The 16,423-nt window shown below is 39.3% G+C and overlaps 1 protein-coding gene across 1 annotated transcript; it reads right to left on the bottom strand.

Annotated features, from left to right (window-relative positions):
- Positions 1-1,154: 1,154 nt before the first annotated feature.
- On the bottom strand, positions 1,155-11,325 carry map1lc3b (microtubule-associated protein 1 light chain 3 beta). Its single transcript, XM_086028757.1, has 4 exons — positions 10,822-11,325; positions 4,274-4,329; positions 3,591-3,697; positions 1,155-2,906 (listed from the first exon to the last, which is right to left on the bottom strand). The coding sequence occupies exons 1-4, from the start codon at positions 10,859-10,861 to the stop codon at positions 2,729-2,731; spliced, it is 381 nt and encodes a 126-aa protein (XP_085884883.1). The 5' UTR covers positions 10,862-11,325; the 3' UTR covers positions 1,155-2,728.
- Between the last annotated feature and the right edge of the window lie 5,098 nt (positions 11,326-16,423).

Below are 16,423 nucleotides of genomic sequence, written 5' to 3'. Positions count from 1 at the left end.
AGTATTTTATTCTATTTTGGGATGTTCATTATAACATTTTATATTAAAAAAAAATCTAAAAAACATTATTTTAACACAACATTTAATATGCTTTATGCGTTGAAAAAACAATGGAATCCTAATGCATCGAACTATGCTGCCCTCCGCAATTATTGGCACCCCATTTAAAATAATAAAGAACCAAAAAAGAGGAAAACACCTTTTTAATTAAAGTGCATATAGTCATTGGGGCAAAAAATACTCCATTAAAAAACAATTATTTTACATCAAAACATGTGTGCTACAATTATTACCAATGTCGGCAACGTCACTCGTCGGCAGCGGAAGTCCATCACAACATTCAAAATGACGTGTGGGAGAGACTATAGTTTGTTTCATGAAGCATTAAACTCGGTTTTAAATGACCAGAAACACATTCATTACATTACAACCCCAGCAGGTGACAGCACTGGAAGCATTCATTTAAAAAGATGTTTTTTTCAACGTCAAGACCGCTCTTCGCTGATTGGTTCATTTCGCTGTTTGCTCAGGTTTGCTCCGCCTCAGAAAGACACTTGATGCGACTACCCTCCAGACTCAATCGCTGGTACTAGGGATGGGCGATACCACACTTTACAGACTCGATACGATACCGATACTTTTTCTTGAAATACTGTACAGTATACTCAAATACCGATACCAATACCCTTTTCAATCAAATTAATTTTACACAGGCAATTCACATGACAATTTCTATAATAAATATTATTTTATGCATATGATGTATAATACATAATCAAAAGTAAAATAATATATAAGCTAGGGCTGTCAAAGTTAAAGCATTAACTATGGGGTTCTGCGCAATTGCGTAGTGAAGTAAACTACCCACAAAATTAAAACAGTTCAAAATGATGCGTGCCAAAAAAGTTGGTATCAATACATGTTTTAAGGAAATCGACGCCAAATGAGTAGCATGGGAATCGATATATCGATACCAAAGGATCGATACGCCCATCCGTAGCTGGTAGAGCAATGAGTGGATTATCAGGCTAGATTATCTTCCAGTAAGGAGACAGCAATATGATTTTGTTGGATGTAGACTGATGAACAAAGATAGTTATTGGGACACTCCCCATCCCAGTTAGGGAAAACAAAATCACAAAGATCACTTCAAATGTTTTTTTAAGCTTTTATTGTTAACAAAATACCAACATTACATACATGGCTATTGCTCGGTGTGAACGTGTGAGAAACGGAGGGGCTGGAAGACAAATAACCCAATGCTCCCCCCTCTGCAACAAACACAATGCCTTGTACTTGTCCAACTGCACAAACTGAAAACATTGAGAATAAAGACTTGTATGACGAAAACGTTAAATTAAACAAATCAAAACGATAAAATACTGCAATATAAAAGCAGCTGAACCTCAACAAACATAAAAAAGCACTAAGGTCCATGTGCACAGACAACCCACAAGGCGACCAGGGTGAAGCCTCCCACTGACAAACGGTGTTGAATTGCACCAGCAGCACCAGGAAATCAACCCTGTGGGCCAAAGTCAACACACTGATGCAGCTACACACATAAGGGACCTGCATTCACTCGTTTCCCCTACTAAAAAATCTAATTACTTGTGACTGAAAGAAAGTATTGAACCCATCCCTAAAGTTTCGTGCCAGTCTCATTGTAGTGTCCAAAAGTCAATTTGGTAACTTTAACAGAGCCGCTCATCTTCTTAGATTATGCATTCAACGCAGTTCTTGCATCTTAAACAAATGTTGAAATACTGTACTTGAAGCTGTAAATGGCAGCTAAATCAAAGAGGGTGGGCGACCACACTTACCACACATCTATAACAAAGAGACAGTATAAAAAAGTGGACATAGCCTCTTGTGGAGCCAGAAGTGACTAGATTTGGACTCAAGGGTGGAGCTTGACACAAAATCGAGCTCTGTCATTACTGTGACTGAAAGGTTGCCAATGACAAAGTAGACACCTGCTTAATAACGCTTTGCTTTATGGTAGATTTGACTCTGAATGTGACATTATTTACAAAATGAACACAAAGCTCAAGGGTATAGTTGTTTACAATCGGCCATCTTTTTTTTTTTGCCACCAGTCGAGTCGTCCCATCATACTGCTTTAAGGCAAGCCTGCATCCGGCCTGGAGGCTACATCCACTTCTTTCCCAACATCTACTTGAGCAATGCCTCAATGATTGTTGTTGATACTCTACATAACTTGCACCCGTCTCCAGAAAGCCTCAAATCAACGTTGGCTTTGTTCTGTTGCTATCGTTAATATAAATATAAATATATAAAAAGTGGCGGAGCCGCACCACTTTTTCGTAAAATCGCGAGCTGAAATGGGAAGAGAGACGAACAGGACAAGGTCTAAGATTCATCAAGCCACAACACGGAAATAACTGCTACGTTGCCTTGACAGCCGACAGGATAAGATAAGATAAGGAATAAAGGAGGCCCAGAGAAGACTGGGGCTCTAACTGCGGTGCACCAGTGTGGCACACATACTGGTTCTTCTCTCTGTGCAGTCAGAACCCACGAAACAGAAGAGCCTCTACTTGGCTATTACGTACGTTTAGCGGATTGTGTTTTAGTTGGTACAGTCAAGACTAACGTGGTGAGAAGACAGCATTATTACTTGAAAGAAACTTGGAAAGGAGCAAAAAAAAAAAAAAACTACAATTGTCCAAATCGCTGTCCAAGAGGAGTAAGAGATCAAGGCTGATCACTGGGAAGTGGGGTCGGCGCCGAAGGTCTCCTGAGAGGCGTACACCATGTAGAGGAAGCCGTCTTGGTCGCGCTCCCGCTCGTACACCTCCGAGATGGCGGCCGACACGGACACCATGCTGTGGCCGTTGACCAGCAGGAAGAAAGCCTGGTTGGAATTGAGCTGCAGGCGCCTCCTGATGGTTACGACAAGATTGAAATTACAATTCTTTTCCTCAATGGATTTTTTTTTTTTCTTCGGGTCCTCTTCCCATGTATGTAATTTTTTTTTTGCACAAACCCACACAATATATTCATCTGTGTTGCAATAAGCAAATAAATATTTTGGTCTTTTAAGATTAGGCTTACATGTAAATAAAGGCAAATGAACCATGATTTAAGACAAAAGAAATTGATTTCTGAAATCCAATTCGAGATGTTAACTTACAAAAACTTTGCCTCGCAGTCTTAAGTGTTAACAACCAAAAGTTGTGACGTAAACCAAAACCATAATCTTCATAAAGTCATAAATCAGATTACAACAATAATGCAAACAAATCTGGGGATTTATCACGCCAACTTTTCATGTTTCATGAAGCAATCATATACAAACAGTGGACAGCACTTCTTAAGCACTGAACCTATCTATCTAGACACTATATAAATGAACACACCAGTAAAATAAAAATAAAAAAAAAAAACCCCGCCCACTCCCAACTTGCAGCCTTTGCAATTTGAAAATTGCATTCTACTCCGCTGCAAAGTCAATTTGCATTTGAGGAATTGTTCACGCCCCAAGACGTGACGTGAGCCATCGTTAATCAAGATCACAAGAGACAAAGAAGAAAAAGAAAGGAAGAAAATGTCTCAAATGATCATACCTGATAATCTTGATGAGTTCACTCATGTTGACATGGTCGGGCACTAAGAACTTTGTCTTGTCCAGGATGGGGAGCTGCTTTTCTCCTTTGTACCTCTCGATGATCACCTGCAGGACGCACAAACGATGCTTGATGCAGATTCAACCAATGACCATCACAATAAATAAATGCTGTCATCTGTTTAGCGCTGAGTAAGATTCCTGCTCATTTTCCATCTTGTGTCTTGGATTAATCCGCAGTAAAAGGCAGTCCACCAACATTATGAGCTTTCTAGGTTAAAAAAGTTCGCAATGGAAAGAGATCACAGCAGCGGTGACAAAACGTATCGCCCAAGGCATGACCCCGATTAGCGTTGCGACACCTTTCAGCTGCCAAATAGGCATCGAAATTTAGCACTTTAAAATTCTAACAATTCCGGGGACACCAGAATGTTAGTACCGGTTTCACTCGATTCTCAATGCCCAGCCCAAACTCATTCGTACCTACTCAATAAGATACTACACACAAGCAAAAATACCCACATTGTCATGTCAATGCCAAATGGTAAGCAGAGCTGCATTGAGGTTAGTTCAAAAAGAACTCTACTGCTCGCTCGTGCTTTTCATGTGACTTCGTTTACAGCATGAATGTTCTACATGTCGACATGCTGGCTAGCTAGAGGCATACAAGTGAAGAACGCTCACGGGTATCTTGTTAGGATGTTGCTCCCGGATCAGTCGGACATCTTCTACTCTCTGATCTGCAGGGACACAAAAGCATACACATTGTCAGCAGGGTGGGAATTAGCGGACACATTACGCACTGCGCTAATCTCACGCTGCTTAAAAACAAAATGAGGTCGGACAAATGATTTGCGACCGTAAATTTAGTACGTGTGTGCGATCATACCAGCACATCATATTTTACCATGTCTTGCAATTTATAGCTATGACGTTTCGGGGAAAAAAAATCCCACCTGTTGCTTAAGCTAACCCTTAAAGTTGAAGTCAACCCAAAAATTTTCTTTACAAGAATATGTTCTATGCAGGCTCACTAGTCAAAACATGGCATTCTGATTAATTTAATAAAAGACAAATTTTAAAAAATGGCTGGACTAAGCATGGCCGGAAGTGGATTTTAGTCCGGCCCACTTATCGGCCCTCATGCGTGTGACGTGCTCGCGAGGCGGCCAAATTTCATCTCAGCCTACTCGGTGAAAGGCTTCTTTTTAGGCTTCTTTCAAAACAACTTGTGTCCGGGAGTATATTCAAGCGGCACGCAGCACTCAAGTCAGCACATTATGCACTTTCCTACTTCCGGAAATACGCCGTAGCAAAACTGCTGTGTAGTGGTTTGCTGGCATGCTTTTATTGTGCGGGGGTCGGCACGGGGCGGGGGCCGACAATGTTTATATATATGGCTGGGGGGGGTCGCGGCCGGAAGGGTACCCAGGTCAAGGGTGGAGGGTCGCAGCCGGACGGGCAAAAAAGGGTCAAGTGCCCAGCTCTGGATTTGATTTTGTATTATGACAGTATTAAGATGTGCCTTTGATTGTAATTAAGTAAATGTAACAAAAAAATATGATTCTGCAGCACATGCACAACACAAAGTGATATATGACTTTTTTTGAATGATACAATTTGATACTATAAAGGCGATTTTGCTACGGTATTTTGATCCGATTTTATGATATAGTGAATGGATGAATGTTTATTTGAACATGAAGGAAAAAATAGTAATTACAATAACAATGAAAATAAGATTTAAAAAAAAAATAACAAGAAGCAAAAATGTATCCACAGCAGACCTAACAAAAGTCTTCCATGCTCAAATGGGAGTTGGAAGAAGTCTGGACTAATTAAAATCCCACCCCTTCTCCATTTTCTTAATTTTTATAAATAATAATTTAATTATTTCTCCTTTCTCTTTATTTAGATCACTATTCTTCATCTATGGTAAAAATAATATTTGTAACAGTAATAATAATAATGAACCACTACATAGTGCTAATATAAAATAATAAATGCTTAACAGATATATACCATCTTTATAAATCCACATCGACAAGATCCAAAACCCATCAACCAACAATCACAAAACACCCGTACCAAACATTAGTAAATAAATGATGTAGAGTATCTAAATACAAACCAGCAATACTCAACCTAGTATTGTAATACCTAGTGACTCTGACAGTAACAACTCTGCGCGCTCCTAAATGAGAAGTCATTCTTTGAGCACGAGATTTATAATCGCATTTTTGCATAAATAAGGCAGCAACGCCATTTTGGTCTGTCCAATTACCTTTGCACAGCAACCGCCGCTGTTGATTCTTCAGGTTCGTTGCTGCCTGTATTGCATGGCGCTGGTCGAGATGCGTCAACAAATTGACGTGCTCCAGTTACATTTCACTTGGCATTTGCAAAAACTATACACGGCAACCGTCTTGTCAAGACGATCTCCTTTCTTTCTAAATCGCACGCATTGCTTCGTCTTAACACTCTCCTTTTCATCGCCACCATGACCCAAGTTGCGTGCTTGATGTTAACGACGTCAACCGGAAATGTTGTACACGAGCGAAAAATGAAGAAAAGTTGATTAAAAAGAACATTCAAACAAAAAATAAAAGTGTAATGGGAATTTTGGCCATTGGGAATTATTGTGTTACTTATAGCAATTGAAATGATAAAAATGATATTGTTTTGATGTGTGACTGACCAGCATCGATGAAAACTAGTCCGGCGTGATTGATGTAATTGGTTTCGTTACACCCCTAGTTCTTAACTAAACAAAGTATGCAAACTATCCATCATCCATCCATTTGTACTATTTAACCTGATTTTAAACACAAGCTTGTCATTGTGCTGTCTCATTTTGAACAATGGGTGGCACCCATCTAATGATGTACGTGACTTGAGTTAAGAGGCGAAAAAGAAGACAAGCTGTAAAAAAAAAACAAATCCGATGTACGGTACAGGTCCCGACAGTGACCCCCGCCCATTGTGAAACTCTTTGCGCCAATCGAAGGCTCATCTGCGGCGGTCGGGACACAACAAAGCTAGATGCTATGCTAACACACCACGCAAGCTATTATCTGGTTACAACAGCACATGCGCTTCAGTTGACGTTATACGATGCAGTTCAGCTCAGTGACAGTGCATGCGTATTCAAAGGTGCTCTACAACATAAAGGACTAACATTGGCAACAAATCATGAACAAAGACAATAAACATGATGAAAGACGACAACAACAACAAAGACAACACTATAGAATTAAAGAAAAGCCACTTTGAGCAATTTGAAGTTATTAAGTTAAATAAGTCATAACTTTCTCAGTTCTCAACCAATTTTCACTTCCTTTACATTTTAGCAACACCAAAACGTCTGCTATCAATACAAAACATATGCATCCTTGATTTATTTATTTATTTTTTTTGGACGTGCACGAACATGGAACGCATGGCAACACTTTGCCAAAATATCTTACTATTTTGCATATCTATGGTTCCCAGAATGCATTTGTGTGGCACAATGCATTTAATTAATGAAGTTATACGTTTAGGTTCATTCTTGTCGTATGTGTGTTTGTGTTACCAGTACTGTGTCATATTTAACTGTCACATTTATGTTGCACTATCCAGGACAATTCTTTTGCCACAATTGTAATACAATAAGCAATGCTTGTGAAAAATAAGATGCATCTAGCCTTGAATAACTTCATCAACTGATGCATGTTATAACAATTAATGGCAACTATGTATCACATTCTATTAATTGGCTACTTATACAAACAAGTGAAGTCTGCATCAGTTGTAAAAAGAATGTTTAAAAGTGAGAAAATGGGACAATTTATTAGTCAGGTACCAAATGTTTGTGCCGTGGCGAGTGAACTTCAGATCACAGTCAATTAATGTCCAAGTCTGTATTCTGTTAATCAAGATAAAGATCTTAAAATATTGTCATAATGTGGGATATCAGGCGAAAATTAAGCCCAGGTGGACATTGTATTAAATGAACTGCTTTAAAACTAAAACCTAGTGCAAGCACAATGGGTTTAGCTATAATCCACTCATTGCATAAACAAATTGTACCACAGCATTTATCATCAAGGCAGAAATTAATACACATTTTCCACAGAATTTAACTTGTACCACGACCCCGGCAAAAAGACATCTTCACATGATCTATATTGATTTAATATTAACAGTGCCGAGATGCAACACAGTTTGGAACATTGTTAATGGGCCTCCAACGCTGGGTTTAACCGCACACATAAATCTTAGTGCACTTTGAACCTACGACGACAACAATGCCAGCCTTTTGTGGCCCGAATGACAACAAATGCAACTGCAGCAATATTCTGATCACCTCAAAATCCTCAGCAGCGTAGAACAGAATTGTGATTCTGCTTTGATGGGTGTGCATTTAACGACACATATTTAGACAGAGTCACGGCATCTGGTGATTTACAGGCATCCACTGTTGTGACAGTTCAACCTAAGTGTTAAAATCGAATTTCCACGCAGAAACGGCATGTTTATCTTACGGGGTAATGTGGGACAACGTCCTGTGATAGCATCTCAATTAGGTTAAATTCACTGCGCAGGAACAGGGAAGCTCTGTGGATGTTGTTTGTCTATCGTGACACGTCTGAGTCATCACTTTTAGTGGACATTAAGAGACGAACAAGGAGGAAGCTCTGGACCTGACAGCTGACACATTTGTCTGAAGAAGGTGAAGTGGGGTGGGGTGTGGATTTCATTTCCATTCCTTTTCTTCATAATAATGGAAATTGTGATACTGCTGACTTTTAACCCTTTTAAGCAACACAGGAACCACATTTGGTAACACAGTTCAGTAGAAATTGACACCTCATTAAAGCAGAAATCAACACAAACACTTTTTTTTTTCCAGGAGGCCCACTAGTTGAAACACGGCATTATGATTAATATTGCGTTTGAAGAATATGAGTTGAGCAGCAGAATCCACCACTTTTTAGCCATCGCCGGGGGGCGGCCATTTTGTGAAAATGACAATGACATCACAACTGTTCAAGCTCAGATAACGACCAATCACGGCTCGGCTCCAGAAAACAGGTCAGCCGTGATTGGTTGTTGCCTGAGCAGTTGTGATCTTTTATCTTTTTACAAAAAGACCAACATCAACAGATTGCCTTATTTTTAGAACGCAGACAAGTGCAACAGTCACATTTCAAGCAATCAAATTAATATGCTATGAAAACATTAATACTGTCATTTGATTTTACTCTATTCCCATCTGAAATGCCCGCTAGTATGGCTGTTTTAATTCTGGCAGAAATTGTACTGCACACATTTTTAAAAATCAGTTTTACCTTATTTTCATCTATAGCAGGCCTGGCCAACCCGCAGCTCTTTGGCCGGTTTCATGAGGCTCCTGAAGCACTTTTCGAAAATGAATAAATAAAATGTAATTTACTTGCCAGTGTGACCTTTCAACAACTCACTTCCGGGTTCGTGTTACGCGGCCAATCGGGTGCCATTGGCTGTGTAACCCACGTGATAATTTGACACGTCTAAAGAAATGTACTGATGATTGGCTGACTGGCGCATGTGACATTTCTCTCGCGGAGCTACGTAAACAAAACCCAGCCGTGTACGCTCGGAGCTACAGTACATTATCTTCCGATTAAAAGAAATAGATATGGAACCACAACGTTCAAAACTGCAGAAAAAATTGGGCTGTTTTGTACAGACTAACGCAATAAGGTGGGTCAAATTGACCCAATTAGTGGATCGGTCCATTTTTGACCCAAAATTGTGTTATTTTTAAGACAAGAGTTTTTAGGTTGTGTGAGCTTTCACACAATATTGCAATCTATATCATACTGTAACATAAATACAGTGATAACACCAAACAATGAGCTCTTGATATTGTTACAGCAGGTTTGTCTGATGTAAATGAAATTTCGGCCCGCAACAGGATCGTGAGGAAAAATTGCAGTTTTACACAAAGTGAGCAAATACGGTTTGCGTGGAGGGCTTGTTTGAAAGTGGTGATGGAACGGATTACATTCGACAATCAAGGACCGTAAGCCGACAAACAAGGTGCCGAGTGTATGAATGCTGTGGCTCTTTGCGGTAACACTGTCAAAATGGTGGCCCTTTGCCTTTGAATGGTTGGCCACCCCTGATCTATAGTTTAAAAACAAACAGCACAATATAGAAAGTGTCACGCGCTGTATGCAGGGAATTGGGAATTATCAACGACTCCCACCTACAGGTTTACGAATCCCGATGGATACCACAAGATAGTGGCAAAGCACTACATTTGTGCAAATGACACTCCTAAACTCATTTCAACATAGTGTAGTTTCTTGATAATGAAGATGCCACAAATCAGTGGCAAAGTACTAATTTTGTTCAAATGAAGCTCCTCAATTCACTAAAACACAGTTCCTTGCACCCCGATGCCAAAGTGATACTTTTATTTGGCAAACCGCAAATATGCAGGGGTTCGCTGTACCAGAATTAGACATAACAACTGTACAATTTCTGAAGTTTTGGCAACAATAAAGGGAATTTGAGTGATTACAAGTGCTGTAGCAGAAATGCAAGCCGGGGATAGTTGTGACAGTGTAATAAACAGCATTGAGCAGGTGGCAGACGGGAGGGCCACGTGTTGCCCAGGTGCCCATGTTGGTGCTCGAATCGCCTCACGTGCTTTCCTTGCGTAAACAGACAAATAAACGTGACTTTCAACCGGAAGTCGATTGTATTACCATCAAAAAGTAAGTGGACACTGTCAAGTACACAAAACATGCATTATTAGTAGAAATAGGAACTTTTAAGCAAGTGTTGCATGTATTTTTGTCGGACAATTCTTGCTCCTCCTGAAAGTGTCCCATCCCCCAATCCTGCAGCTCACTCTTGTGCCGTTTCGACACCACTTGTTTTTGTACCATCGCCTCACAAACACAGTCATGGAAGAATACACTCTCGGTCAGAAACTGAATTTCATACAGATGCCATTGTGCGTGTTAACTGGGTCGTATGTTTTATATGACAAGTAACAAGAAAGCGAGGCCCTACAGTCAACAAACCTCCATCTGCCCCTACTTGTGTTTGACGCAGTTTTGACTCTGAAGTGGCCGAAACGAAAGCTCAACTCACCGCATTTTGGTTTCCTTACTCGCCAGAAACGGCTACAAATATACACAACATACAGATAACGAAGAGAGGCACTGTGCGAAAATGTGTGAAAAAATACCTACCGAATGTTCTTCTTTGTTTGAAGGATTTTTCTGAAGGCATACTGCGTCAAAGTCGTCGTCCCAGTCGACAACGGAGGTAAATGGCGGTGTTAGCAAACAAAAGAGCCGCTGTTGACGACACGTTCCGTGACAAGCGACGCGTGGAGCTGTGCTGTAATGGCAGTGAGGAGCTGTTGACGTTACCCAGTGCGTTTAGACGTCCTCGCTTCCTACCTCTGTGTTTTTATCATGACGACCTCCCAAAACCAAGCAAAACAAAACTGTCAGCTGACCCGTGACGTCACGCACCACCCTCTGTTGCCTGCATCTTAGCTTCTCCAATATGGAGCAATACAAGTGCTGTATGGCTCATACGTTTCTTTTCTTTGTATGGTATTATAACAGCTACTGTCAAATCATCTGTTAGTCAGTTCGACCCACTTTATCTATTAAAGGTTCACTCTAACACAAGGGTCTCCAAACTCGGTCCTCAAGGGCTGGCGTCCGTCCTGTTTTCCTATCGTATCTATCCCCGCTGCAAGACACCTGATTTAAAAGCTGCTGATGAGACGATCATTTGAATCAGGTGTGTTGCGGCAGGGAGAGCTGGAAAACAGACAGGGAAGCGATCCTGGAGGACCGGAAGTGGACATGTCTGCAGTCTAACACTACGAATTCTACAAAATTATTAGAGGACATTTTCTGTTCCCTCTACGGAAGAGGATTAGGGCCAGTGGGGGGAAAAATAAGGTTGGTAAGATTCTCACTTTTATTTCAGAGTTCTGACTTTTTTCTCAGAATTCAGACTTTAAAGTCAGAATTGTTCTCTAAAGTGGGAATTTTGACTTAATTCTCAGAATTCTGACTTTAAAGTCAGAATTGTTCTTTAAAGTCGGAATTCTGACTTTAAAGTGAGAATTCTGAGAATAAAGTCAGAATTCTGAAATAAAAGTGAGAATCTTACCAACCTTATCCCCCCCCCCCCCCCCCCCCCACTGGCCCTAATTCGAATTCTGACTGTAAAGTGGGAATTCTGAAAAGTGAAAAGAATTCTGAGAATAAAGTCATAATTTTCACTTTAAAGTGAGAATTCTCACTTTAAGGAACAATTCTGACTTTAAAGTCAGAATTCTGAGAATAAAGTCAGAATCTTACCAACCTATTTTTTCCCCCCACTGGCCCTAATCCTCTTTCGTATCCCTCCTTGATATTTTAAATAAGGCTTTTTTTTCTCTAGTGTAAATTGTAGTTGTATTGAGACAAACAGTGACTTCAGCTGCAGTGGAATTGATTCCTTAATATTATTTAGAATAATACATAGCTCTTGAGCACCTCCTTGATGTGAAATGACCTTTTATTCTTTAAAAAGAACCAACATAGACCAGATGGCTTTGTTGTGCTTTCATGCTGGTCTTGATGATGTCACCAAATACTCGCCAAGCAAAAGCACAACAAAAACATCCCAAGATTCAAACACCCGATCATTTGGTCACTGGGTAACCTGGGGTCTATTTCACAAAGCAGGTTCAACAAACTTAGTGTAATCCTGAAGTCTGAACTGATCTACTCTGAGATAGGAAAATCTGAGTACATCTGATTTGAACGTGGTGTTAAGCGCATGCGCCACAACTACACTGAAATAAAATGGAATGTTGAATTTACTCAAATTTTATTTCATCAAGTGGTTGTAGGAAATATAATCATCTGAATCCCGATAGATTTCTTAAATTGACTACATATCTCCTTAAAAAAAAATATCTGATCGACCTGATGAAATAAAATTGAGTGAATTCAACATTACATTTTTTTCGGTGTACACAAAACACTATGACAAAACACCTACGAATACACGGAATCAAGTTTATGGTGCTCTATATTTGACCTTCATGTGCTGCTTCTAACTTCGGCTCCGGCGCCTATCGACCACACCGATTCAGACTTTGGTGTGGTCTAAACCAGTAAAATATGTCATGTGCCAACATCAAGCCAACAATATCTATATATCTAAATCTATATCCACCAATGTCTCCAATTCCAAGTGACAACAGTTCAATTGCTGTGTCACTGTCTAAAACAAATTCACAAGTAGATGAACCAAAGTTTTCTTCAACTAAACCAAAACAAAACTGAGGTAATTGTTTTGGGCAAGAAAGTAAAAAGGATTACTGTTAGTAATAATTATGCTGCGGTCAGACCGAACGCGAGCTCAGTGTTTCTGGTGGCGCATTCCCACATAGAGGAAATCCTCATTTTATGAATGAGTTCCGTTCCTACACTGGCGATGTAACACGAATTTCCGCGTATGTCGGATTTCATCATTAAAGTCTAAATTTATGTCAAAATACTTCAAAACGAAATACATTAAAATAAAAAGCATAAGATGCTGTACTCAGCATTACTGCTGAGAAGTGGGTGGAGAAAGAGGAAAGGATGGCAAAAAAGGCAAAGATACTGCCAGCGCGCAGATACGATCGAGACACTCTGCGCATGCTCAACCGCAAGGAATGCTAGTCTTTGTAGTACAGGAAGTGCTTATAAACGGAAGTGCGTTGTTTGGCATGCAAGCCACCGCAAATACACAAGCAGAGGTAAACAAGCTCAGAGACGCAGCACAAAAGTAGACTTTTGGAGCAAGGAATAAACTGGCTGCCTCATTCCTGTGGTGAGTGACATGAATATCTGGTGTTTTATTGACAGTTAAAGTAACAAGCGGAAATGACGTCCGTTTGAGTCATGACGCAGTGTGTCGCCGTACACGGTGGGTTATTTAAATGTCGGAGCAACTCTGTCATGGCAACTAATCATGTATTATTCAGAATGTTTCAGAAATCGGAATTTTGACTTTAACCCGAATATTGACTACATGTAAACGTAGTCACTTTAGTGCTGGAGACAAAATGGAGGAGGCGGCACAGGCGTCGTAAAGTCGAAACGTCGTAATTTGAGGACTTTCTGTATAGTCAAACCATTTCACGCAGTTAGTCCTGGTTGTGTGCGCGGATCAAGCTTTTGAAGCGAAAACTTTGCTCCTTCGCCCATTTCGCTGTGGCACGCTGAAGTGATTTTTGGGGGCAGCGGCCCAACTTTGGCAAAATTGTTCATTGTGAGTGTAGTAATGTCAACATTAAAATTAAAAAACAATTGACTCTTACAGTGCATAGAGGTTCCACTGTGTATATTAGGGATTTCAAGCTCAACTTAAGTGGGGTCGCTGGAGATAGAGTCTGGGTGCGTCTGGGCCGCATCAAGCATTCCACAAAAAGGTGTTCAAATATTTAAAAAAAAAAAGTGCAACTGATCCAATCTTCCCAATCTTTACCAAAATAGTTCACAACATTAGCGGTTCTTCAGAAGGTGAACAAGATTGGTCCTCTCTCATCTCTGTGGTACTTTGCATATCCTCAGCATGTCTAGTTGAGTAATGTTGATCACCACAACTTTCTTTCTGCATTCAATGTTGGGCCCGCTGTGCTCAACAAAAAAATGTAAAAAAAAAAAAATCCATCTCCTGTTTTTCTTGAAATTGACTCTTCTTATCGTCAATATTTCTCGGCAGGTTTGGAAAAAGACATGACGGGGATTAGGTGAAAGGAAATATATTTTCCTTCCATTTGGTGTCACAGGAATTATGATCCTCCCAATCACGCCCTTCCAGGTCTCACTGTCATTGCCCACGTGAGCATGAAGTCTCCCAGCAGAATGATGGAGTCCCCAGGGTTAGCGCTCTCAAACACACCCTCCAAGGACTCCAAAAAGGGTGGGTATTCTGACCCTGCCAGGGGCATAAAGCCCCAGACAACTTAGCTCGGAGGATCATTGGCACACGCAAACCCCTCCACCATGGTAAGGTGACGGCTCAAGCCAATTATATACTGTGAAAATATAGTCTGATCTGATGAGAGCAGAATTGAGCTGTTTGGATGCCATAAGGCACACCACGTTTGGAGAAATGGCAATACACATCACCCTAAAAACACCTTACCAACAGTGAAATTTGGCGGTGAGAACATGATGGTGTGGGGCTGCTTTTCAGTAAATGCTACTGGTAGACTTCAAATTATTGAAGGAAAGATGAATGAGCAATATGAAACCGAGACATTCTTGACAAAAATCTGCTGCCATCTATGATGATAATAATGAAAATGAAACGAGGGTGGACATTCCAGGAGGATAATGATCCAAAACGTACCGCCAAGGAAACTTTCAATTGATTGCAAAGGAAAAAATAAAAAATAAAACTGCACGAATGGCCCAGCTAATCACCTGACTTGAATCCAATTGAAAATCTATGGAAAGAACTGAAACTCAAGGTCCAAGAGAGAAGCCCATGGAACCTTCAAGAAATGAAGACTGGTTGTGTGGAAGAATGGGCCAAAATCACACCAGAGCAATGCATGCGTCTAGTTTCTTCATACAAAAGGCATCTTGAAGCTGTCATTACAAACAAAGGCTTTTGTACACAGTATTAAATAAATATCAATACTTTTACCCTGTGTCATTTCACATTATTACGAACAACTTAATTTATGATCTTATTCGTTCTGTTTTCTTTGCATGTACGGATTACTTGGGTTATCCCAACATCTGGCGAAAATGTCATGTCAATAGCTCCTTTGGAAATATATTTAGTGGTAAAAATGGTGACGTGTTAAATACATTATAACTATATAATAATATAGCTATATAATAGTTGTGTATATATACATATATATATATATATACAATATATAAATATATATATATATACAATATATAAATATATACCATATATATACACATAAAAAAATATACATATGTATGTATTGTATGTATATATCTATACATATTATATATATATAAATATGTATATATATATGTATTGTATGTATATATCTATACATGTTATATATATATAAATATGTATATATATGTATTGTATGTATATATCTATACATGATATATATATATATATATATACACATATATATATATATATATAAATAATATATATAAAATATAGATAAATATACATACATACATACATATATGTATAAAGAAAATACAGTAGTGTAATGTAATAATACATCAATTAATTAAATTATAATATATAATATGACAAATTAACACATTTTTAAAAGTCTACTTATGAAGGATTGTAGTAAAGTTGGAAAATATTCTGCAGTTCTCATTTTGTCCAGCTGGGGGAGAACTTTGATCACTGTTGCACTTAATAGGGCTGGCTGTGGGTCTCCAAATCCTCACTGCGGTAGCACATTTTACTCTCTCTCTCTCTCGCTCTCTCTCTCTCTCTCTCTCTCTCTCTCTCTCTCTCTCTCTCTCTCTCTATATATATATATATATATATATATATATATATATATATATATAGTACTGCATAACAAGCCAAAAAATATATTTTTGTGTTAAACTTTAACAGGCTGCAAGAGATAAATTGTCTAAAGATAATAATAATCAGTGCCCCCATTTTTCCAGATTATTTCATCGAGGTCCACATACAGATGACTGCAGTTTTGTACAAGAAGTCAGTCGCTCCCCTCATATTGCAATGTGTTTTTCCTGCTTCGAAATACATGTGTAAAATAGTTTTTTTCTGCCTCCATGGGACACCATTCATCTGTATTTC

This window comes from Filicampus tigris, chromosome 4 (genome assembly GCF_054856515.1).
Source record: "Filicampus tigris isolate MCC_2025a chromosome 4, RoL_Ftig_1.0, whole genome shotgun sequence".
Lineage (NCBI taxonomy): Eukaryota > Metazoa > Chordata > Actinopteri > Syngnathiformes > Syngnathidae > Filicampus > Filicampus tigris.
Note: the sequence above shows the minus strand (reverse complement) of the source record. Positions and strands in the feature narration are given on the sequence as shown.

Excerpts from the sequence above, each read along its gene's own strand:
- map1lc3b (XM_086028757.1), bottom strand. The coding sequence starts at position 10,861 with ATGCCTTCAGAAAAATCCTTCAAACAAAGAAGAACATTCG. Across the intron at positions 4,330-10,821 it reads CAAACAAAGAAGAACATTCG|ATCAGAGAGTAGAAGATGTC; the intron begins GTAGGTATTTTT and ends GTGTCCCTGCAG. Across the intron at positions 2,907-3,590 it reads GAACTCATCAAGATTATCAG|GAGGCGCCTGCAGCTCAATT; the intron begins GTATGATCATTT and ends CGTAACCATCAG.